This window comes from Saimiri boliviensis, chromosome 16, assembly GCF_048565385.1.
Source record: "Saimiri boliviensis isolate mSaiBol1 chromosome 16, mSaiBol1.pri, whole genome shotgun sequence".
In the NCBI taxonomy this organism is placed as follows: Eukaryota; Metazoa; Chordata; class Mammalia; order Primates; family Cebidae; genus Saimiri; species Saimiri boliviensis.
The window spans coordinates 70,380,708-70,406,315 of NC_133464.1; the positions used below are offsets into that span (position 1 = coordinate 70,380,708).

Genomic DNA, 25,608 nt, shown 5'->3' on the forward strand with positions numbered 1-25,608 from the left:
ATGAATGAAATACTGTTACATGAAAAACCATGAATGGCTCTCTAGAAAATTATATGGAGGAAAAAAACCCAAACAACCCCATCCTCCCCAAAAAACTCCAATTCCAAAACATCACATGCTGCATGAATCTGTTCTGCTAAGGTAAAGCTCTTAGTGAAGCGCATCCGTATTTCAGGTGTTGTCAATGTGATAGAATTAAGAGGTAGGGTCTTTAATAGATGATTAGGCCAGGAGAAAGCCTCCCTGGTGAACGGAATCAGGTGTTCTTATAAAGAGCTTGAGGGAGGAAGGTCATTCCTTCTTATCTTGTGTCTCCTTCTAAAGGAACCATCTTGGAAGCAGAGAACGGCCCTCACCAGAAAACTGGATCTGTGAGCACCTGGATCTCAGGACTTCCCAGCCTCCAGCACTGTGAGAAAATAAATTTCTGTTCCTTGTAAATTATTTAGTGTCAGGTAGTTTTGTTATAGCAGCACAAAACAGACAAAGATATGTTTCTATAACATTCTTGAAATGATACTGTTAGAGAAATGAAGAACAGATGAATAGTTTTGAGGGGCCGAGTATGGGCAATGGGAGCATGAAGGCAGTAGATGTGCTACAGAAGGGCAAAATGAAGGATCTTTGCAATAATTAAGGTGCTTGGTTTCGTTCCTATGTCACTATGCCTTTGGAGAGGACCCTTCCCAGCCACATGTCAGCAAGCACATGTGGACACAGAGCTCAGGATGCCTCAGAGACAAAAGAATGCCACAGAAGGACACTGTCAGAGGGCAAGTGTTCATACATGCCTTTGTGTCATTGCAGTTATGTCCTCAGAGATTTGTTTTGCTCAAGGATTTCAAGGGGTGTTTTGTATTTATCTGAGTTACAAACACATTCAGAAAGATACATGCATTGCCAGGCTGTGAGGTTTTCGACCAAAAAAAAAAAAAAAAGACCTTTTAAAAAATATGCTTTTACCTACTCCAATTCCTTGGGCCAAGAAAAGAGACGTGGAACTCTGCACAAGTTAGGGGTGACAGGGGCAGGAGGTACATTTCAGAGGAAGCTTAAGGCTGTCTTCTCACTTTCTTCTGGGTCATTTTCTGAATGGGCTGGAGCAGCTGACGGTGCTTGGACACTATTTTGGGAGACAGCAAGGGTCCCTGCTTAAAAGGTCAGAAATGGGAGTTGGCTACTCTCAGCCTGGATTTGGCTTAATTGGCCTCCGGAGCATACGGTGACTCTCTGACAGCCTGGCTCCTACTTGCTTCTTCAGAGAGACTATTTTCTTTATAGAGGGTAGAGAATGAGGAGAAGAGACCCATTAGTCTCAGCTGTGAATGAGCGTTTCCAGGCTGGTGTTTGCTGCTGTATCTGAGCAGGACACTCCCAGGCTGCTTGGGTTTCCTCCAGTCTTTACTTTTTAAGCGGCTCCCTACCTTGACAGAAGAAAACCATCTCTCCCGTCCATTTCAGGGAAACCTGCATGGGGAAGATATTCTTCTGCAAGTAAAGTGTAATCAGGTTGAGAAAACCGGGAAAAGCACGATTTCACTCCATTGAAATGCCTCTGCCGAAGGAGGAGGGCAGAAGGCCAAGGTGGAGTTGAGCAGGGACCACTGGCACCTGTGACCTGTCTCCAGGTCCTCAGGCAAGGGGGTGAGTGATAGTGCCAGAGCCTCATGCACCACATTTTTTTAATGCTGTTGTGGTCATGAGATGGGAAAGTTCCCGTGACCTCCTCATGAGACTTGTGACAGGTTTGTGGCTCGTTTCTTCCCCACTGTGTGCTCAAACCCCTTGTGGGAGGGGAGCATGCAGGTGAGTGGGTGCAGGAGCCAGGGCAAGGGCTTTTGGGCTTTGGCCCGAGGGCAGCATCTGGGGGTGTGTTACAATTAAGCTCTTTTAGCTTTGCCATCTGTGGACAGCTTAAGTATTAAGCAGCTCAGTCAAGAGTCAATGTGACCGCTATTTTGGGTTCCTGCACCCAGTACATCCTGAATTTTTTTCTGGTGTCCAGGGAGAACCAGGTCACATGACAGGTTTGAAAGATGATGAATACGGAGGATTTTATTAAGTGGTGGAAGTGGCTCTCAGCGGATGGTGTGAAAAGAAGGTGATCTTTTTCTGAAGCCTGGCCATCTCGGGCTGGGGCTCCTCTCTGAAATCATGCCATGTGAAGTTAAGCTGAGTCTAACCATAGTCTCAGATGCTCAGTTACTTCTTCCTTTCTTGATGTTCATCTGCTTGTCTCTCTACCAGCTGACGTCTGAGGTTTATGTGGGCACAGGATTGGGGGGCCGGGTGGGCCAAAAACATAACATTTGGGTGGGAAAACAGATAACTTTCCTCATTTAGGGCTTCAGTTTCTAGGCTTGAGGGTGTAGCTCTTGCTGGGGAATCACCCTCTTCTACCCAGTATTTTCCTGTCTCTTGTCTGTATCACTGGCAGGTTTAGGAGAACCAGGAGTTATTGCCAGAGCCCTTCACAATTTAAACAATGTCAGAATGCTCAGTCTGGACAAATGCAGAGGTTGGCACTTGAAAATGAGACTAGGTGAGAAAGGAAAATAAAATCTCGGCACCTGAATTCACCATGACAAAGAAAAATACTTGGAAGCTGAGTTATGCAAGAAACTGCCTTTCCTCTTGTTCCTGAGCAGATAGCTACAAATGAAAGGCCAGATAACTCACAGGTTGCTACTCTATGTTCATTTTATCTTACGTAGTGCCAATGTGGTAAGTGTAAGACAAATACATAATTGATTATTCCATCACCCGCTTTTCTCCTGCAACATGTGCATTCAGTAATGTGACCATATCCTCCCTCTTTTCCCTCAAGCTTGCTCTCCCTTTTAAATACTGAAGCCCTCAAAATCATCTTTGGAAAAAAATGCACAGATCACACATTGTTCCTGTGTCTTTGTGTCCCTTTTTTCCAGGAGTGTTCTTAACCCTGGCTAAGTAAACCTTTAAATTGATTGAGACTTGTCTCAGATACTTTTTGGTTGGGGGAGGTAGGAGACAGATGTGGACAGCGCAATGTCTCAGCTCTGCAACCACTTCTTGATGGGGAGGACAAGCCATGTAACTTATCTCAGTTCAACCGGCATCTGGAGACTGGTTCTTTGTAAAATCTTTTTATTCAGAAAGTGACTATAATACCATCTATGATGAAGCTCTTCTCCCTACTTGCCCCAGCCAGGTAGGCTCTTTTCCCTTCTCCAGCAGCACTCATGGCATATCCCTACATGTGGCTATACTGTGGTTAAGGGATTTCAAGCTTGGATTGGCAACCATGAGACTGTGGGCCTACTGAGCACAGAGGCTACTGTGTTCCAGCTCTTATCCTGTTACCTAACACATAAGAAGTCCTCTATAGATGTTGGCCAACTTGAATTACACCAAATGGAACCAGTCGCAGAAGAGGGTCAGTAGAATTCAGTGGGGGTGTCAGTAGCTTCTCCTAGCCCAGGGATGCACACTGAGCTCCCACTCTGGCTCCAAGGAGCTGTGAACCTACGGTCTGGGATTGTGCAAGTGGCAGGCATCATCTTGGAGGCCTTGACCTTCTGTTATGGCAGATGCTCAAGGGCTTTTTGCATCTAATTTTGGTCCTGTTTTGGGGTCTTCTTTCATCTCTTCCCCAGGCAGCTAAAAGACAGCCTTCTACCACATGTTCTTGTCAGATTCCCCACCTCTCCTAATAAGGTTTCTTCCCACCTTGTCCCCACATAACTTCTCACTTAGCCATTGAAGGAGATACAAAGAACCAGATAGGAAGCACTTCGAGTATTTGTCGGGTGGGCAACATAATCTCACTGCTGCTGAGCAGGCTAAGAAATTGCTCAGGTTGTGTACTGATTGCCAGCTATACACAGAAGGTTTTGGGCTCCCACATTTGGTTCTCTGATAACCTCACCTTTTCTGATTTCAGCTCCAGAAATATGCTTTCAGCTTGCAATGAGAAATGGACAAACGAAATAGACCAATTATTGGTGTGTTTCTTCATATAGTTGTAGCTGAGAACACAGAATGTCCTCCGTAAAGATGGTCCATGGAGAAATCTCTCTGATCAGCATCCTAGGCATTGCTGCTTGTTGTAATCATTGTTTGTTTAGTGACTTTTCTGAACCAATTCTGTAGTCTTTGTTCAGCCACTGTAGTCTTTACTCAGTTTGATTGTTAGCTAGCGATTGTACAGATCATTCTTTAAACTTGAGGCCAATTAATATTTCAGTCTTTGCTGAAAGATTATGTATGTGTTGGAGCATGCCTTCAACACTCAACCAAGCAATTTAAAACTCTATCTTAGTCTTCACTTCCCCTCCATAGAGCTTCAAACTCAACCAGAAGTAAGAGATTAAGGCCTTCTCATGTGTTTTCCTGTGTATGTGTATAGTGCTACACATACGTATGAACTTCTATATTCCTATGAATATGTCTGATTTTAAAAGTCTCTATAAACATCTTACTTTTCAGCATTTTCTTTAAAGCTTTCTGGTTAGTGTGTTGTTTGATCCAACTGTTATTCATCAGATTTAGCAGATACAACATTTTAAACACTTGCCTATACATGTTTTTGTTTGTTTGTTTACAATTTCCTCCCTATCATCCCTCTCTGTATAGGTTTTTGGTACTGTGTGAGCTTTAAGTAAAGTTACATAAAGAGAAGTATTTCTAGTCTAGTCATAGGATAGCACCGGACAGGTCAAATTAAGGCCAATTCTTTGGGAATTAGTCTTTAAAAGCACTCAAGCTCTACTCTATTCTGTTGGTTTGTTTCTTTTTTTTTCTTTTTTTTTCTTTTTTTTTTCTTTTTTTGGTAACAGAAATGCTGTATTCTTCAAGACTACCACTGAGCTAGGGGAAAGGAGAATGCAAATTAAAACACAATAAAATGTGCTGTTCTCATGGAGAGCTAGCCTTTTATTTATTTTTTGAATGCATGCTTCCAGCTTTCTATAAGCCTTTGGTTAATTTCCAAAGTTCTGAAAAAGCTGATTCTATCATATTATTGGTCAGATTTTTGTTGCTTTTACGGAGAGGTGAATTTTCAAAGTTTCTTACTCCACTATTTTTAATAATGTAACTCCACTCCGATTGGTTTAATAGAAATAACATAACTTAATAAATCAATATGCCATATATAATGGATCCTTAAAAGTAATTCTGTGATGTATAGAGTTGTTCTACATAGGAAGATACTGAGACCAACACATGAGAAAAACATTAGAATAAAAATATTGTAATATTAAAATTCTTTCAAATGTTAAAAGATAATTGTTAAGAGGAAAAATTATTTGTTTGTGGTTAAGATTACTGGAGTCCAATATGTTTAATGATGATGATGGCTGGAGATAGACTAAAATTTATCATGGCCCCATTTACTAAAGGATTTGACATTTATCCAAACTGAAAAGTGGCTAACACAGATAATACAGAGATGATCTTGGAAAGGAAAAACCATGAGAACCAGCCTTATTCCCTTACAGGTGGCCAGTGTTCTCTCCTTCTTAGTCATGAATCAATATTCCAGCGACACCTCAAATGAGCTCCTCATCATTTCAGTAACTTCACTCCTTGGGACCCAGACACATGTCACTTTCTCTCCCACTGCCTACAATGCTGTGCCAGCTTTGTTTCAGTTTTCAGATCACACTTACTTCAGGGGATGACAATGGATGAAGTCTGTACATCTATGATGATCAATAAATAAAGAATGGTATCAGTTCAGAGACAGAACAATTAAAGTGATTGGGAAGATGGAGTCAGTCCTAAATTTAATACATAAAATTTGTTTAACAGAGTATTGAAGGACTGGCAAGGAGAAAAGAAAACACCAAAATAGCAAAAAATAATCTCAAGTTTCTTCTCTCTATTAGAAACAGGGCTACTGTAAGAATTAAAGAAAGTGGAAAGAAACATTAAAAGTGGCTTAATAGTCAAAGACAGGTTTCTTTGGAGAATAAACCTAAGAGGGGCTTCTGGCTTTTGGTCAGGAGCATTCTCTCTTACAGACTAAGAGTATTTATTGGTTTTCGGGTGAGACCATGAAGGCTTATCACAGGCTTGGAATGTTTCTGTGTGGGAGAAAAGTTTATGGTGGGGTTGGAATGTCTCTGGCCAGAGGGGAGGTTATCCTGGGGCTGACATCTCTCTGGCCAGAGGGAAAGTTATCTCAGGGCTGGCATGTCTCTGGTAGAAGAGGGGTTTATCTTAGGGTTGGAATGTTTCTGGTTGGTGATGTCATTTGTGTTTAATGGTCATGCAGACCTTAGCTATTAGGCTGATGTCTTTGGATTTAGGCAGTTTTTGATTAAGAGGAACTTTAAAATGGCAGTGCTTGTCCAAGATGGTGGTGCTCATGCTCTGTCAGCTACTTCTTAGGATCATCATAAAGATTCAGTGAGATAACATGTAAAGCAACTAGCAATGAGGTATCACAAAAACATTTACCAATAAAGGACCATTTTCTCTCTTCCCAGAATGACTAGATTCTTATAAATGTATTACTAATGTTTCTAAATATAGAATATAGTGTCTCACATAGTCTCCCTGAGGGACTATGTTAACTTCTCTTCTGGGTCCCCAAGGGGCGTGATTTCAAAGGCAAGAACTTCCCAGCGCCATGCCTCCATCCACCTCCCCATCCTGGAACCTAGAGTTCTTTGGCTAACTTTCCAGGCAGGGGCTAGGTAAAATTCCAGGTGAGCTTCCTTTGTTCAGAAAGCGTGCTAACAGCCCTGGAGGGAGGGGCTCTGTTGCAGGCCCAAGCAACCATCTGGGATCAGAGTCAAAGATCAATCACTCCAAAGGAAGTTTAAAAGAACTCCTCTCATTGGACAAGAACATGAATGGGGCGGGAATAACTTCAAAGTTAAAACTCCACTGCCCCTTACCTTACCTGTGCCGAGAACTCCTTCTCAGGATACCCTCCCACTGTAACATGGGAACTGTCTTTGACTCTCTACCTATGTGGATTTCCCTCTCTGGGATCCCCTCCCACAACAGTGTGGGAGCTCTCTCTACTCTCTCTCTCTCTCTCTCTCTCTCTCTCTCTGTCTCTGCCTAATAAATCTCTCTCTGCAAAACTCTTTGGGTCAGTGATATTTATACAAATGGTAAGCCTGCCACACCTCCAGGGCCTCTGCTCCCATTCCTGGGGCAGGGGAGGCCAAGAACCTGGAACACCTGGTTACATCCCCACCCTGGGCTGCTCCAGCCAAAAGCCATTCTTCTGGTATGATAAATGCTGCCTTTGTTTACCACTGTGCTCACTAAACTGTAGTATTCTGTAGACTTCCAGTTCCACTGTTATTACATTGTGGTGACAGTACCAAGTCTTCAGAGATGCAGGAGAGTATTCGGTGAGCGAGGTGCTGAGATCTCTTACTTAGAGGGTTGGTTGATGTCACAAGATCTCAATTTGCTCCTTAATTTTTCCCCCTCTCTGTTGTGTATGCTTTTATTGGAGAAAGAATCGTAGAGCTAGTAGACATGAGTACATGGCAAGTCTGAAATCAGTTAGGTTCATATGTAGGTTTTTGTTCATATTTTAATTATTTTCACAACAAAATCATCTTTAGGACCATATATCTCCTAAGTCTAATGAGATTTTATTCAGTTCTGCCTAAAAAGGAACTTTGCCTCAGTGTTGTTAATTTGCAGCCTGTACTTATAACACATAATCTTTCAATAATTCTAGGAAAGTATTAATAGTTGAATAATATCCATTACTATTTTAAAGCCTCAGCTCATGTTAATCAATTCTCATCTCAGCTTTCTTTCTTTCTCTTTATTCTTCCTCTCTCTCTCTCTCTCTCTCTCTCTCTCTCTCTCTCTTTCCTCTTTTCTTTTCTTTCTTTTTCTCACTCTGTCACCAGGCTGGAGTGCAGTGGCACAATCTCAACTCACTGCAGGCTCCTGCCTCAGCCTCCCAAGTAGCTGGGACTACACTAATTTTGGCCAAAATTTTCCTTTCTTAGTGATAGAAAGACTTCCTTTCTTAGTGATAGAAAGAGCCCTCACCGAAAACATGGGGCTCACCCAAGAAACCTGATTTGAGACACTGGGCTAAACTTTTGAAGATTACTCTTTCATAGACATCAATTCTTTGGTCTTTAGAGATGCATGTTGTGATCATATTTTGTACACTAATTACTTTGGGTTTATAAACCCTTGCTTCACAAAAAATTTGTGTCTTCTGCCTGTGATTTTGTAGTTTGTGTAGTGCACAAAGATTCAAGACAGAGGATGCACATAAGGACTGAAGTAAAAACTTTGAGGCATGTGCTGAAGTTTACATGTTTTGGCTGGTAAGAGTCAATTGTTAAATTTTCAGGAATTTTTCCAACTAGCTGATGTCACACTGATAACTTGGAATTGATGATGATGGGAGCATTTTCACTAGGAAGTCAGCAAAAGCTGATTTGGGACTCTGCTTTCTTCAAAGAGCTGATTGTTAAAATATCCCAGCACAACACTGGCTTGACTTACCACACCATGCATTCCCTGTGAAGAGTCCTCTTCCACTTTCTAAGTGTATTAACTGTGTTTCTGACCCTCTGACATCCAGGGCCTTTCTGACCCAGGAGATACTGCCTCTCCCAGAGGTAGCCAATTCCTAGAGACAGTAGATGTCTGTGGGTATGGATTTCACATGCAAATCAACCCATCCACAGCCCACACTCTAGGCCATTATACACATGTCCTAATCACCCGAGAACTAGGTACCAAAAACTAGAGACCGTCTCTATGCTCTAGCGACTGCTGTAATTTTTCAAACTAGCCAGTCCTAAACCTGTTTATCTTGCCTCATGACTCCTGCCTCAGATACCGCAATGAAAGAGTTACCATGTCTTCCCCTAGCTCCCTCTGCCTCCTGACCAGCCCTGGTGCTTCTCCATGTGGCCCTCCATGGTGTGGTGTGCCTCTTCCTCTTGTGATCTGTGAGTATAACAAGCTGTGTGTGTGTTTTTTTTTTCTTTGTTTGTTTGTTTTGAGATGGAGTCTTGCGCTGTAGCCCAGGCTGGAGTGCAGTGGCATGATCTCGGCTCACTTCAACTTCTGCCTCCCGGGTCCCAGTTCAAGCAATTCTCCTACCTCAGCCTCCCAAGTAGCTGAGAATACAGGCACAAGCCATCATGTCCAGTTAATTTTTGTACTTCTTAGTAGGGACAGGGTTTCATCATGTTGGCCAGTCTGATCTTGAACTTGTGACCTGGTGATCCACCCGCCTCGGCCTTCCAAAGTGCTGGGATTACAGGCATGAGCCACTATGCCTGGCCACATGCTGTGTTTTTAATGGCAATCTTCTCCTCATCTGTTGGCATTGTCATACCCATATAATACAATCCACATTTAAAAACACCAAATTATGAGCCTGGAGTCTTCATCTCTACAGAGGGGCTACTTTTTCCCAATTATCCACACAGACTAGGTGCCTCTTTTAATGTACACACAAGTGTCTGTAAAAATAACACAGTATATGGACTATACCAATAGAAAATCATAATATTATAAAGAAAGCTTCATTGATTCTAGTCACTGCCTTTGGGGTCTTCTTTTTTGACACTAGGAAATTACCAGTACTTCCCAATTTAGTGGTCTCTCTTTAATTTAAGCCCAGTGGTGGTAGTGGTGGTGTGGAGGGACACGGGAGTCCTGTCCTCATCAAACACGTTTGAATCACATCAGGCCGTAGTTATGGTATGTTCTCACACAGTCTAGATGTTTCTAACTCACTGTCTTCTGAATGGTATCAACTTTATGAAATGCTTGGGGAAATACATTCACCTCTTTTCTCCATACGGCCCTTTCAAACTTTCTTCCCTGATAGCTACCATGCATGCTTCTGATCTGTCCCAATTTCCTTTAGATTTAATCACGCACTATCCAATAACCTTCTCCACCACGCTTTGCCACTTTGCAGTTAGTCACATTTAAATTGCTAGTATGCCCTCTTAACATCCTGGAATGCTCTTTGGGCTGTTGAGAATAAGACTTTCAAAGATTACTGTCAAAGTTTTTAGGGGGAAGTTACTGGCTTGGTTGAAAGGCAGGGAGGAATCAACAGAGTTTAGTCCCAGATCTCCCTGCCTCTGTTCCTGATGAGTCTGTTCTCCCAGTCCGGTCTACCTTGGTAGACCACAAACCCAACTCTGGTTTGTGGGTTTTCCCTTACATTGGGTGCCTCTGAGTGTGGCTTTTTCTCTCACTGTCAATATCCTTGAGGGACTGAGTCATGAATCTTCCCTTCTTTGGTTCCCTTCCTCAGACTTCCTGAAGGCCAGACCCTGTCCCTAGCAGTTTGGACATTTCTTCACAGGCTAATCACCCCAGAACTAGGTATCAGACAACTAGAGACTGTCCCTATGTCCTAGAGACTGCTGAAAGTATTCAAAGTAGCCAATCCTAAACCAGTTTACCCTGCCTCATGACTCCTGCCTCAGACACCAGGATGAAAGGTTTACCCATGTTTTTAAATTCCGTGATCAAGTTTGGTTGAGCTGTACTTTTCTGTTACTGGTCACAAGCTGTCTCTTGCAACATAGCCATTTTCTCTCTCCAGTCTTGGAAGTGCTGGAAGGTCTTTGACATAGGAGTTATTTTTCTTCCACGTCACCCTTTTTTTTTGTAGTTTGTCTTTTTCTTGGGATATCCTTCAAAGTCTTAAACAAGCTGTCTTTGCATTTCATTTTGGTATTTAATAGTGGTGGCCTCATGTTAACAATCTGACCTTACAACAAATCAATTGATCATTAACTTAGATGACCAGACCACATTGGCAGTAAAGACCTGATTAGTTAATTCATCCTCATCACTGCACTAGGTAGGATTTCCTAACCATAGCAGGGTCTAGTCATACTGCTTCCTGGGACAAAGAATTAGTTAGTCCAAATATGCTGTTTCCCTTAAATATACATTGTCCCTGTCCATACACTCTTTATAACTGGTGGGTAGGCGCCAGGATCCTGCAGGTGGATTCTACTGAGGAGAGACAAAGTTTTACTATCAGTCTGAGTGGCAGTGGGAGCACAGGTCCCAGTCCGGATAACTGCGTAAGTTCAAGGCTCCAGGTGGAGAATGAAAATAACTGACATTTATCGCAGACTACAGGAATCTGTGATTTTAGCATAAAAATAAGTTATAGAACACACCAGAATAACTTGGTCATTTGAACACACTTATATTTACATGGGCTTTATTTATATTAAACACTTGATATATTTTGAAGGAAAACAAGTGTATAGTTATGAAACACAAGTGGCAGCAAGACTTATTCTAGACATGAATTTATGACTGAATGGCTCCAAATTTTGGAGCAAAAGTAAATTCCCAGGAATAAATGTCAATATCCACCAATATGTAGTAACTTAGTAAATATATGATAACACTAGACCCTGTTAGGTTTTGAAAAATTCTCATGGGAAAATAAGAATGCTATGAAGTTCTGCAATAATTACATTACACACAGATATGTCACTCAGAGGCTAGAGAAATATAAATTTACTTAGTGTTACGGAGGGCACTTGGGAAGGAAGCAGGCACATAAGACAATTATAAAATGTATCTTGCCAGGCCAAGTGCAGTGGCTCACGCCTGTAATCCCAGCACTTTGGGAGGCTGAGGCAGGCAGATCACCTATGGTCGGGAGTTTGAGACCAGCCTGACTAACATGGAGAAACCCTGTGTCTACTAAAAATACAAACATTAGCCAGGCATGGTGGCAGATGCCTGTAATCCCAGCTACTCAAGAAGCTGAGGCAGAAAAATTGCTTGAACCTGGGAGGTGGAGGTTGCGGTGAGCCGAGATCACCCCACTGCACTCCATCCTGGGCAACAAGAGTAAAACGCTGTCTAAAAAAAAAAAAAAAAAAAAAAAAAAAAGGCCAATAATTCGAATTCCTGAAGTCACAATGAAAGACTAACTTGTACTACTTTTTGTAATGTGTATGCATTTAGCTTTTACAGAATTTTTTTTTATTCTTCCTCAGTATTGCCTTTCTCTATTTTAAGTGATTTTTGTGGTAATGCTCTTTACTTTTAATGCTAGTTTTAAAAAATTTACATTCTTATTTTTTTTCTTTCTTGAGGTGCAATACTGACAATTCTTATCTGAGAGGATGATCCAAACATTGGGAAAAATAAATATAGTAGAAATGCACTTAAACTCTGACAATCATGTAATCAGTGTAGGCAACATTTGGCATAGTAAAAGAACAGTATGCATCTAATAATTATAATTTTAAAAACTTCGATGCTGTTAACATTTTAACAATTTATTTCAGTTATTTTCTTCATTTTAAGGTATTCAGTCATACAAAACAACTACATATATGTGATCTTTGACTTTTTATTCTTAATTAAATAATGAAAGGAAATTTTTTTTGCATCTTAAATGTCAATGTTGAACCTCCACTGAGAAAAATCAAGGCACTGATTGTCATCATTTTATTCAGTATGACACGTTTGATGTTTTGCAGGAAGTTCTTTTTTCTTTCATCTGAAAGTCTTAAAATGTTACACATAAGGGATACTGCATAAATGCTGTGTGGACTTACCAGCTTTCTGATGAATGAGGATATTAGTTACATATCAAATATGGTCATGGTTTTGAAATGAAAGGGGGTGTGTTATTGGAAGAATAAAAAATACATCTCAGAGAAAGAAACCTAGTTCAACAACTTAAAAGAAAGAAAGAAAAAAAGCAAAAGTAGGTGTCATGATTGAGCATCTTTGTTCTTGTTACTGTTCTTTAACTAAACAAAATATTGAAAAAATACAAAGCAAACATCGGGGAAAGAAATTAGATGTTCTTGAAAGATAGGGAAGAAAGATACTGAGTGTCTAAGGAGCTATGATTGCTGTTTTAAAGTTTGCAAATTTAGAATTCTGATTTTTCTCCTAATAAAATACAATTAAGAGAAACGTTAGTAATATTTTATCAACTTTAATTCATGAGTCAGTTTTCTTTCCTTACTGAGAAGTTTTTGATGTACGCTTCCTAGTGGAAACTATAGAAAAACATCATGTCCTTCTATTTTAAAATGTCTTATAAAAATCAAAATAGCTACCAAAATCTCAAGGCATTTGGTTTCTTAGTATCAAAATCTATGGAAAAGGGGAGAAATAGACATTAAGGGATAATTTCAACCTACATAAAATGTTTCCTTAAACATTATATGTTATGACTGTGCAATACTGCAGTCAATTCTAGGATAATACCTCCAGGAAATATATTAACCTCTGAGCTATGTTAAGGATGCTCCCACAATAGTGTTTTCACAAATGAGCTTTCTGTTGACCTTTTTGTAAAACTTCATATGAACTATTTCAGTTAAAACTATGCCTTCAGTGTTATCTCTTTCCTAGAAATTAGATGTTTGGTTATTTTTATATCTATGTGTGTGTATATGTGGCTGTGATAGCAATGGCATTTATAATTTCCTCCTAAATTACATATTTCTGAACCTTGGTAAACTGAACTGGTTGAATATTTGGGTCCCATTTATTTGCCGTACACGTAGTGAAGACACCTGCTTTCACCCGTTGCTTACTGCTGTCATGTCTAGAAACACAAGTTTCAAAGAATGGTCACTGCTTGTTTTCTGATTAATACAATTATAAAAATTTCAAATTTGTAAGACATTTACATTTTTAAACATTTTTTTCTTTACTTATTAAAGGACTGAATTGGCTTCCAAGTCAATACTAAATAAGTGTTTTCAAAAAGCAGAAATAAAATTTCCAACTTTTAAAATCTAAATGTCATTATATTTAGCTCTATTATTGGTATTTTAATAATTTTCAACCTGGGAATATTTTAATTCTCAGCATTGAGATGAATAAGGAAAATCACTCTGTGATATTTACACAGGTCCATTTACATTTTTAATATTGACTTTGGAGTTGGCACACTCGAAAAGAGTTAGAGGTAAGATGACTTGATAAGCTCTTTTGGGCCGGGCGCAGTGGCTCATGCCTGTAATCCCAGGACTTTGGGAGGCCGAGGTGGGTGGATCACGAGGTCAAGAGATTGAGACCATCCTGGCCAACACGGTGAAACCCCATCTCTGCTAAAAAGACCAAAAAAAAAAAAAAAAATTAGCCGGGCATGGTGGCACACGCCTGTGGCCTCAGCTACTTGGGAGGCTGAGGTGGAAGAATCGCTTGAACCCAGGAGGCAGAGGTTTCAGTGAGCCGAGATTGTGCCACTGCACTCCAGCCTGGTGACAGAGCAAGACTCTGTCTCAAAAAAAAAAAAAAAAAAAAAAAAAAAAAAGAAGCTCTTTTGCTGCTTACAGAACTAAATCTCTCCATACTGAGCCTAGAGTTGGTCCTTCTCATCACAAACACTATGCAGTGGCTTGGCAGCAGGATGCTAGCTGACCTTTATGCATATTGTTCGAACATTGTGGATTCTTCTGAGAGGGTGGACTTCAGAAGGTGCTAATGCTGCTAACGAACTGGAAGAAGAGTTTATGTGCTACGTGTTATTCTTGGAATAAAGTGGGCCTATCTTTCACAAGAGTAAAAGAATATGCAGTGCCACCCACAGCTCTGCAAGTCACTCCCCTGTGTGGGTTTGCAAAGGTCAATTTTATAGTTACCAGTTTGAATCATTTTGTATAAATCTGTCATCAAGATGATCCATAACATATAGGGCTCTTCTAGATAAACAAGAGTGGACTCTGCTGTTGTTATTCTAGAAAGATTTTTAAATTGTGGTTCACAGACGGGACTGTTGTGTTTCTGGTTCAGGAGAGAATCTAATGCAAATCCTGACACGTTAGTCCAAATAAGGAGCTGCATTCAGTTATAACCTGCCCAAGGACAAGGAGTGGAGCTTGGTTTCTATGCAGTCTCTCAGAATAGCTGATCCTAGATGAGCATCACTAAATGTTAACTAAGGACAAAAACGGGAACAGATAAAATCATCATTAAAATACACATGTCAGTGCCTTATGATTTTTATGTTTAGGAGAGCTACTAGCATAGCATTTATTTTTGGTTTTATTTTTGCTATATAATATCAACGAGACCTTGATTAGAGTCAGAAGCCACTGAGTGTTAAGGAGCTATTATTGCTATATCCTGTTCTCTATGGGAAGTTATTTTATGTATTTGTTCTGATAGTATCAGAATAGTTCCCTAAAAACAAAATGCTAAAAATCAGGGTCGATATTATTTAACAAAAAAATTATCTTATTCTTCCCACTAAAAAGTTTCAAAAAATAATTCATGTATATTACATATTTAGTAAATAGATATTAAGAAAATGATGCAAAATTCCAAGCACTTTAGACTTTAAAAAGCTGTATCTGCCTATTTCCCACAGACTTTCTTTTTTTCAAGGAAATAAAGGGAAGGAAAAAAAGGGAGGAGAGAGTAAGAGAACAGATGGACAGAGAAGGATACATTTTTATTTGGTAGAATAGGATAGAAATGTTCTGCATTTTATAAGCTCTCCAATTTATATACAGTAGCCTGATAGGCATTGAGGAGTGAAATTTGATATAAAACCAGCCTGCCCCAAAGGCTCAAAACAGCCTTCTATAGTAATGCTTCACCGATCACTATATTCATTGACACACACTCCAAAATCGCATGATAGGCTCAGAAGCTCTTAACTATTGAAATACCAGCAAGTTGAGTATACTTGATCTAACAGTCTACATCAATTGAACCCAATGGTAAGTAGTGAAAAGTCCATGCACTATTTGATGCTCCCCAATTCATGTCCATTCCCATACAAATTATGAGGTAGCCAAAATAGTAGTTAAGCATCTGCCAGAAGGTAAAGCAAAGGAAAGGGGGATGATCAAGACATTACCACTATTTATCTTGCTAAATAAACTCCTGGGCTACACAGTACTTCTGTTTGTATAAGCCATTAGTGGGACTTTTGAAATGTAGGTGACATTTGTAAATTCTCCAATGAAAGGATACTACAATCTATTTTTTAAAAGACTGAATATGAAGTTCAGAGCAGCCTAAAAGAAGAAAGGCAACTGTCAGCCATGTTTCCCGTCTCTCAGTAAGAGTGTCGCTTCCTCATCTTGATCAAGAAATGGTTGATACTTAACAGGCACCAAATGAAGATGTGCACATCTGATCTGAGAAGTTTGCCTTTTAAAAATCTGCAGTGACAAAGCTGTCTAATGTAGCCAGTTTATAGCTGGAAGTGAAAGGGGATTCTAGCCAGCATTGGAAGGATAATCTTTAGGCATTATTCTTTTTCTCCTGACCTTATTTTTCTTTGAAACATGTTTACTAGCTTTTGGAAAACAGCTCATTAAGATACTGAAGTTTTCCCTTTCTGAGCAAAATTTCTGCTAGTTGGTAAAAAACACATTGCGGCAGAAAGGCAATGGGAGGCTTGCCAAGCAAGCTCACCTAAGTTCGCTGGATTTGTCAGGTGAATGGTAAGCACTGTTACAAGCTATATTTTTAAATACTGAGAGGGATTACATTGCACCAGTTCACTGAACTGGGGATGCCAGAGTGACATCTTCCTGAATCAAAGAAGAATACGATCAATGATTCTGGCCACCTCCAATACAATTTCTGAAATGATAGTTGCAGAGATTCCCATTGTTTGGACCAGATGCTACATAGAAAGCTAATAAAATGTCCTGTGGCCAATTTAAGTTCTAAATGTTATTGTGTGATTATGCTCCTTTGAGGGATAACCTCATCTGTCATCTGTCAAAATGTTCTTTTATTCTATTAAGTATGTATAAGAGGCACTCTGATTAGACACATTATATTAATAAATACCACTTTTTCCCTTCACCATCTGTAATAATGTTTCTCATTATCCTTTATGGGTTCAATACTGCAAACATCTAGGCTCAGTTCTCAGAGAACATTGTCTTGTAGTGACGCTTAACTCTGTGGCATTTCTTCATCACCAAAATGTCACTAACCCTCTAATTTCCCACAAATGTTGAGCACCAATAAGGTATATTACTACACAAGAGCTCTACTGTTACTCGCTACATGCCAAAACAGAGCCGTCTCTCTTAAAAATCTCTTCCAGAATTAACATATTCTTTGGTTTAATTTAAAATTAACTAGGCAAATAAAACAAGGAGAGTCTGAGGAGAATGAGAAGCAATTCAAATTCAAGTGAGTGAACTTCCTTCCCTCTGTCTTTCCTTCCACTGTGTCCTAAGTAGTAGATCAGTTGATTTGTGGGTTGAGCCACCCCTGGTCATAATTCTATGCTGTCTTCACCTATTTGAAAACTTGTCATAATAAACACTGTGTTCACCATTTTTCCAGACTAGCAATGAAAACCTTTCTAGTACTAATCTGTTATACAATGAATAAACAATGTGATAATTGCACCTTCAACATTCACACTAACATAGCAACAATAGACTCCTCTTACACTGAGGGGTCTGTAAGAGAGTCTGTTAGCACCTTTTAATAGGTTTATCTCCACTGCGTACAGAATATGTCTAAAATGAGGAGTACATTCCACACCATCTATCCATGGCTCTGTGTACATGTGAGTACATCGTTGCTGCCTTCTGGGCAAGAGGAAAGATGTCTTAATTTGTTCTTTGATGCATAAAAGAGTATGGAGAATTCAAATCAAAGTACATTAGTATACTCATGTTCTCTGATCAGCTTTGTCACAGATGTCCTCCATTCTCTATGGTTTACCAGAAGTATTTAGGGTTCCACTGTGGTCTTTTCTTAGGCACTTAAGAAAAAGGTTGCATTCTACCTGTGTGATGTCATCAAACTTCTGAGCTGTCATTGTAATGGCCCTGTGGGGGCACCATGGGCTCGCTGCTGTTGGAGCCCTTTGGGGCATCCTTCCCCCTGAAACTTTCCTTGCCCCTGCACATCAGTACTGCAATGACAGTGAGGCAGATGGTGAGTAACCCCACCGCGATGCCTCCCACCACGGTGACCAGGCTGACTGCAGAGCTGGGGCTGTTGAGCTCCCGGGGAAGGATGCCATCCAGAGGTACTTTCCCATGGGGGATCTGCCTCTTGGTGCGGTCCAGGGCAATGTGCTGGATGTTTGTTCCCAGATTGTTTTCAGCACCAATCTCCCATGCCAGCGAGGGTGTGCTCCTGATCTCTCTCTTCTTCCGGCTGTTGGTAGTGGCTTGGGGCCTTCCTTGACTCACCAGAGAATGATACTCCACGCTTCTCTTGCCAATACCTCGATTGGCATTGTCTTTTGATCTCACTGTATAGATCGTATGTATGTACCATTCTCGGCCCAGAGCGACCTAGAAAGCACAGCTCTATTTGTTAGGAGATACTAGATATCATGTGAACCTAATTTGTGACTCTTTGCAAGAGAAATTCACGGCAGAGATATTAATAAACGATGATTTATTTTAGTCTGCAGAATTAACTTAATATTTTTGAATGAGTACTATGTGTAAGTTGCTGTGCAAAGTACTCTATGATACATTCCATGCAACTCTTAAGGGAGTGATTATTTGGTACTTGTCATTGAATGGGAGAGTTTTAAAGAACTATAAATAGATTTTACAGTCGAGCTTATTCATTTAAAAAATGAGTAAATAAAAGTACGCAGCAGTTAAGTGAGTTGCCCAATGTTATTCAACCAGTTAGTGGCAGAAGCAGGACTATAGCTCAAACCTTCTGAACCTCAGGACTCTTTTCACCATGTCTTGCAGCTTATTGCTTATAAGACCATAGGCAAAAAAAAACCCAATTTTCAAGCTTTTCTTGGGCTTTGGAAAAGGATGGATTTTCTGATAAGTCTTTGAAGCATGCAGGATTTAGGGAGGTCAGATGCTTTGAGATTGAATGGCAAGAATAAAAATAAAAGATATCATACTTCAAATTATTGTTTGAAAAGATTCAGAATAACAAACATGCTTTCTTAAGATTCCTTCCTTAAGCTGAATGAAAATAACACATTTCTCCAGGATATCCTGTTGGGATAATTTTCAGTCAATATCCTAAAGGGTGCACTTGTTCCCACAGAGATTTACAGTGTAAGCTCATCTTGAAATTTGTGACATTTGTCTGCTCAGTGTTATGGTGGCTGCCTGTGTATCCCTCCACCTTTGATCCCTGAGTTAGGAATTTGTGACTTGGTTTCTGAAATCTTTGAGAGAGGAGCGGTGTACAATTGCTTTTCTGAGTTTAGCTGTTCACACAAGATCACCCTAATTAAGATGTTCATGAAAAGTCAGCAGGAAGGAAGTTTTGAATAAGAAAAGCAGATTACTCAACTGTCAGACACAGATATATATTCTGGGCGAAATAAGACTCTTCATTACCCATAGTCTTAAAATAATATGAATACATTAATAAAAGTGATAAAAGCTATGAAAACCACATGTATTGCTAACAAAAATAATAAAAGCTGGATTGATGGCATACTCATCATGCCCAGTATGGGGCTATGTGGTTTATATGCCATATCTTGTTCAATGTTCCCATTAACTATGCGCAGTGTTGCTATTACTGCTATTTACATTTGAGACATCTGAGGCATATCAATGTTTGGTAGCTCGCATGTGGGTACATAGCTATTACAAATGAGCTTGTTTCTGGCCTACCTGAAAGAGGGGTGTGGAGTCGACTTTAAATCCATCAGATCCAGGCTGATTCACTAAGAGAATAGCTTCAGGGTCATCCACCGCTAGTTTGGCATTAAATAGGACATTTCCAAAACTGGTAGCTTGTGTCTCTGGCTGAGCTTTGTCCTTTAGGCAGTAAGGAAAGTGATGATTGCTGTAGATAATACCAGCTTTTACAAGTACAGAATGCTTCCCTATTTGTTTTGTGCAAGTACAAATTAATATAAAATGTCACCATTCGGTTTAATAAAAATGATAATTAAAAAAATTTTGTCTTTTCTTTTCTTTCTTTCTTTCTTTTTTTTTTTTCTTTTTTTTGGAGACAGAGTCTTGCTTTGTTGCCAGGCTCCAGGCTGGAGTGCAGTGGCGCAATCCTGGCTCACTGCAGCCTCCGACTCCTGGGCTCAAGCAATTCTCCTGCCTCAGCCTCCCAAGTAGCTACAGGCACACGTCACCATGCCCATCTAACTTTTGTATTTTTTTAGTAGAGATGGGGTTTCACCATGTTGACCAGGAGGGTCTCAATCTCTTGACCTTATTATCCGCCCACCTTGGCCTTCCAAAGTGCTGGGATTACAGGCGTGAGCCACCGTGCCCGGCCTATTATTTTATTTTCTTAAGAGACAGGGACCTTCTTTGTCACCCAGGCTAGAGTGCAGTAGCATGATCATAGAGGGAACTTCCTGACTTAAGGAATCTTCCCACTTCAGCCTCCCAAGTAGCTGGGACTCCAGGCATGTGCCACAATACCTGGCTAATTTTTAAAATTTTTTGTAGAGATGAAATCTCACTATGTTGCCCAGGCTGGTCTTGAAACGCTGGCTACAAGTGATCCTTCCACCTTGGCCTCCCAAAGTACTGGGACTACAGTGTGGCCATTTTGCCCAGTCTTGTTTTTAAATATAAGACAAGCAGGCTGAACTCGGAAAAACTGATCTAGCTCATTGGGTCAAAGCACTTACCACAATTTTAAATCTATATAAGATTGAAGGAGAGTCAGCTAAGCAGCCATATTCTGCATTCGTTGGACTATACTTGGGAACGTAGCCATCGGCTCCAGTGCATAGAAACACCTTCTCAATGCTGCAGAGAAAGGAGTCACCCAGGTTCTGGACAGGATCCACCATGACACGACCATAAATTATATCACCTGAAATAGAGATGTGGAAATGTTATTTCTGTGATGTGATAAGGTATATCAGTGTGACACTGTGAACGGGCAATGACAGTGAGGACACAGAGATTATTTCCTTCCCACCTGCATCTACTATCAAATATTGAAGGCCTGTTCATATGAGTTTCAAATCTGGTGCATTCCCAGGCCTCAGGTAAGACCACTTTGCAGACTGACCACAGGTGACTGAAGATTTACTGAATCGCAGATGCTCAGCCACTAGTGGGAATAATTTCCAAGGTCTGGCCTATAATTTGACATTAATAATATCCCACTGTGATTCAAGTCCAGTTTGCATAAATAAGTTGGTAAAAGGAATACTGTTACAATATAGAATAACACTAAGAAAGAATCAATAAAAGCCTAATTCATTTTATTTGCTTTTGAAGGAGGGCTTAATGAAACCCCCTGGTGTTCAATTAATTATTTCATAACTATTATTGAACCCCTACCATGTGTGCCAGGTATTTTTCTAGGTGCTGAATATACACCATGGAACAAGGCAGGCAGTCTTTGCCTGAGAAGCATTTACAGTCTCATGTAGCTGCAGCATTTAAGTTTATGCAAGTTGAAAAAAAAATTGAAGAAAATCATCTAGACTTGTTCCAAAAGTCATTTAGGTAAGACACCTAGAGATTAGCTTCCTCAGAATAAAAAGACACCCAGTAACATATACACAATTGTAACGACCCCCACGCCAGCCAGAGTTGGTAAAGACGCAGTTACATTTTCAAAACCATAAACGAAGCTATAATTTCCCCAAACACAATCCCCAAAAAGTAAAGCACAAAACACATACATGCTAAACAGTATCCCTCTCATTTGTAAAGTGATACCTTCTGCAAAAGCAACATCACTCTCTTGCCCGAATCCCATGGAGCCATCAGACAACCAGAGACTCTTCTTAGAGAGCAGGTACATTTGGGTGTTCAAGCTAAACTCAGCGGCCACTGGATCACTGACCTAAAACCAAATGTAAAAGTCCTTTTATGCACTGGTGGTTCCGAAGGTGCACAGAGGCACCGCTCACAGATACGTACATTCACCGTACGCTGACTATAGTACCGTAAACACCACACTGCTGTTTTCATGCCCTACCAAGCCAACTTAGAAAGTTGTAACATTGTTTTTGTCCTTGAAAAGCAAAAACTGGTGGGGTTAAGTTATTCTTTGAATGGGACTAAATAGAATTGCTTGAGCTCATTTCTACTGGTTTATTGGGGTATATGAAGGACTTGTAAATATCATTTTGTCAGTAGAAGGCCAATAGTATAAGTTCTTGAAAAAAAAAGATACCATCACATTTCTTATAATGCATAACGGCAATGAGGTACTTTGAGGCGGTTTGGGCTACAGGATTTCATTCTCTTTAGAGAAGAACAAGAAAAGAAATGCAAAAATTCTCAAATCTCCAAGACAGAAAATTTCAGGAGGAGACAAGATAAAATGGTAAAAAAATAACGATTGCATACATTAAACTCTGAATTTTACATCCTGTACTAACAACAGATAAAGGGCAAATATTTCCTCCTCCTTTTCTCTCTTGCTTCCTTAACTGATTTCTTTTCTTTCCACCATGCAAGAATTAAAGTCATTCATGTGTGGATACTTCTTTAAAAAATTAATCAATGTAAAACAAAGTGGGATTCTGCAAGTCATGAGATAATACTTCTCTAAGCCGCACCTGTTGGAATCTGATGTCAAGGTCAAAGGTGACAGGCTCTCTGGGATTGCAGCTGACTGGCAGGCGGTATTCCTGATGTGATGGGGCCGTGCATGGCAGCAGCTTCACAGTATAGGTCCCGGAGTAGTCACGTACCTTTGAGGAGAAGACACTGACATGTTACATTTAAAAATCCGAGGTGTCATAAGACGGCAGCAGAAAAAGAAAATTAATTAGAGTCTTAGTCACTTACGGCAAAGTCAGAGACAAAGCTCCACTGCTGTACTGGCTGGTTATAGGTTGGTTCACTCCTTATGAGGCGGAGGGAAAATGTCAGGCCCGGATGATCGGCTGACATGATCACTGAGCTTGTAAAGGATGCTAGGAAACGTTAATAATGATACAGTGGTTCAATTAAAAGAGTGTATAAGAGTTTAGCATTTTCAAAATACCCTATCATACATTTGCTTCTATTTTTATGAGAAGGCTGCAAAGCAGTCATGGTTGATATAATTATCCTCCTTTGGCTGATGAAGAAACTGGGCTGTGAGTGACTGTGTGACTTTCCAAAGATCACACAGCTAGGACATGACTTTCTGATTCCTACTTCGGTGCTGTTTCTGCTCTATGGTTCTGTCAAAAGATAATTGTACAGAAATGCTCAAATTGTTCAGAGCTACTTTCTGGGGAGTCAGAGCAGCACAATAAAGGGTGATGTAATGCATTTATTGCACCGAAGCTATGAGCTGAACTTAAAAGAGTTCTATTAGTATCCACACAGCTGGGCAAGCCCAGTTTATGAAAGGAGTCTAATTCTACTTAGATCGCCTGCAATCATGGTTAAACAAGGATTCAGTTTATTAGAAAGGTAGACATGTAGCGAGAACTGTATAGACCAGAAAATCCTTATTTTCCAGAACTGTCAATTACAATAAAGCAAAATGATTTTTCTGAATTCTTTCTTTCTTATAGCTCAGTTTCATAAAAGTACAATGAAGCTTCTTTCTCTTCCTAATTATGCAGCCCTATTCTCTCTTTTATTAGGGTTCAAGCCTAGAAAAAGAAAAGATATAAAGATATTGAGTGAACTATTTCCCCTTTCCCATTCTAACATAAGTTGGCAGAAACATAGCTTATTTTTTATTTGACTCTCCATGTTACTAGTTTAGTAACTGTTACCAGTTTAGTAACATGGAGAGTCAAAAAATAAGCTCTTTCTAATGAAAGGTACTTTATTAAAAAAATGAAGTTAGATGTGGGATTTTATTGACTGCTGCCTTATTCATATTCAAAGCATAGTGCATCACAGTTAAATTGCATAGCCAACACTTATTAAACATAATTAACATATCCAAAACCTAAATACGAAAGTGAAGTACCTCTTCTGACCCTATTAAAATGGTTTCTCATAGTACCTAGTAAAGAGCTGTGAACAGAGAAGTGCTTGCTGAATGAATATCTGCAATTCAATTTGTACAATGGAAGCAAAGCAGAGAAAGAAATCATTATTCCTATGCTCTTTATCTAAGGAAAACTTTGCTTAATATGAGCTCAATAGGGTGTCCTTTTAATTTTACTCTAATTATTTTGCATTTTCTCTGAAAGTCTGCATAATGATAATTTTGTGGTTTCCGAGATGAAGCTGAAGAATTATCAAGCCCTCATGGAGATAATCCCACAAGTACAATTCATTTGAATTAAGGGCTTCTAAGGCAACAGGGAAGCATGCTGAAATGCATGAAGAAGGAGAATCTATCTCCTTGTTGTGTGGGGAGTGGTTGTTAAAAGGTAACAGGGCTTACCGGGATGTGACAACACGAATAAGCCATGGAACTGAGCCTCTGTTTTGAAGTGCACGGCCAAGCGTCCCTCGTCACCAATGCGCATGCTGGTTGGATAGAGGGAACCTATAATGGAGAGAGTACCCAGAATGAAAATATATGCAGCCAGAGACCCCTATGTACAGATTCCTTCCATAAATTAACCTGCTGAGGTTTGTCTTGTCTTTAAGCAAACAGTATTATCAGGAGAATTCTGAATAACGGAGGCGGAAATATCTTCATTTTCTTTTCTAAGCAGAAAAGGAAGCCAAAATGAATTATTGAGTAACATGAGTCACTATAAAATACACAGACCAATTACAGTAGACAAGTCTTTTAAAAAATTCTTAGTTTACACAAATGAAGCTGCAAATTGAGAGACGTGACAAAATTGTCACGATGGAGATTCGGACATGTAAAAGAAATAGGTTTGAGTTATTCAGAATTATTCCTAATTTTCTAGACTTAAAGAAAGCTCTGAAGCTTTCCCAAGAAACTTAGCAGTTTGATAAAATTTGGCTCCAGAAAAATCAAAAGGAAATAAGAGATCCTATGTGGAGATTGGGAACCACAGAAAAATCCTCATTAAGATTAACTTAAATATATATCTTCTAAAACAAGATATGGACTTAAAGCATTTGAAATAATTTAAAATTATAATTCAGAATGATCACATTACCCATCACATAGCTCTAAAATAATTTTAATCCGCTTAAGAGAATAGATTAACATATAAGATGCATGATCAACTCTATTCTCCTGCTCGCTAGTAAAATGTAGTACTGTCATGACACTATGAATGTATGAAAGTTTGTGGAATCAGAACCGTAATACATGTCTGAAAAGGAAAAGGCACTCATCCCACTAATGGATTTATTATATTGATTCTTGTGGACTTTGAACTATGATTCTAACAGGGAGGTTGAAATCAAGTTTTGCAAATGCTTGTGAACCCGAGTTAGTGGCATTCACAATCAGAGTTCAAAGACATTCAGTGAAAGTGTCTCAGAGTAATATAATTTTAAATCAGAAAGAGATATTAGAAGTTTTGTCTATCATTCAAAGGAAATTAGGTCTCAGAAAAGTTAAGCAACATGCTCGAGATCTCACAGCTAGTTAGTTGTAGAGTCACAACTAGAATTCAGACAACAATTTGTATGAGAGTTTAAAAGGCACCTCTTATTTTCAGAAATAAAAATGTGTAACTTTTTCTTTTGCTCATTTCTTGTTTTCACTGGAGCTTCCTCTATCCATTTTCTAGAACCCAGAAAAATACATATGTTGTGTTATGTAACATATAATCACCTAAAATAGATCACAAGAGTAAAATATCCATGAAATACATAAAGTTATATTTAATCATCACATTATGCA

The 25,608-nt window shown here is 39.6% G+C and overlaps 1 protein-coding gene across 1 annotated transcript in view; it reads right to left on the reverse strand.

Moving 5' to 3' along the window:
• Positions 1-1,499: 1,499 nt before the first annotated feature.
• The window catches only part of FREM2 (FRAS1 related extracellular matrix 2), a 195,051-nt gene continuing 170,942 nt past the window's right edge, over positions 1,500-25,608 (reverse strand). The window contains exons 18-24 of the mRNA XM_003934401.4: positions 24,217-24,321; positions 22,668-22,795; positions 22,436-22,570; positions 21,588-21,714; positions 20,540-20,727; positions 19,557-19,703; positions 1,500-18,245 (exon numbers count right to left, since the gene is read on the reverse strand). Coding sequence (XP_003934450.4) covers positions 17,742-18,245; positions 19,557-19,703; positions 20,540-20,727; positions 21,588-21,714; positions 22,436-22,570; positions 22,668-22,795; positions 24,217-24,321 — 1,334 coding nt within the window. The 3' untranslated portion in view covers positions 1,500-17,741. The remainder of the gene's footprint in view (positions 18,246-19,556; positions 19,704-20,539; positions 20,728-21,587; positions 21,715-22,435; positions 22,571-22,667; positions 22,796-24,216; positions 24,322-25,608) is intronic.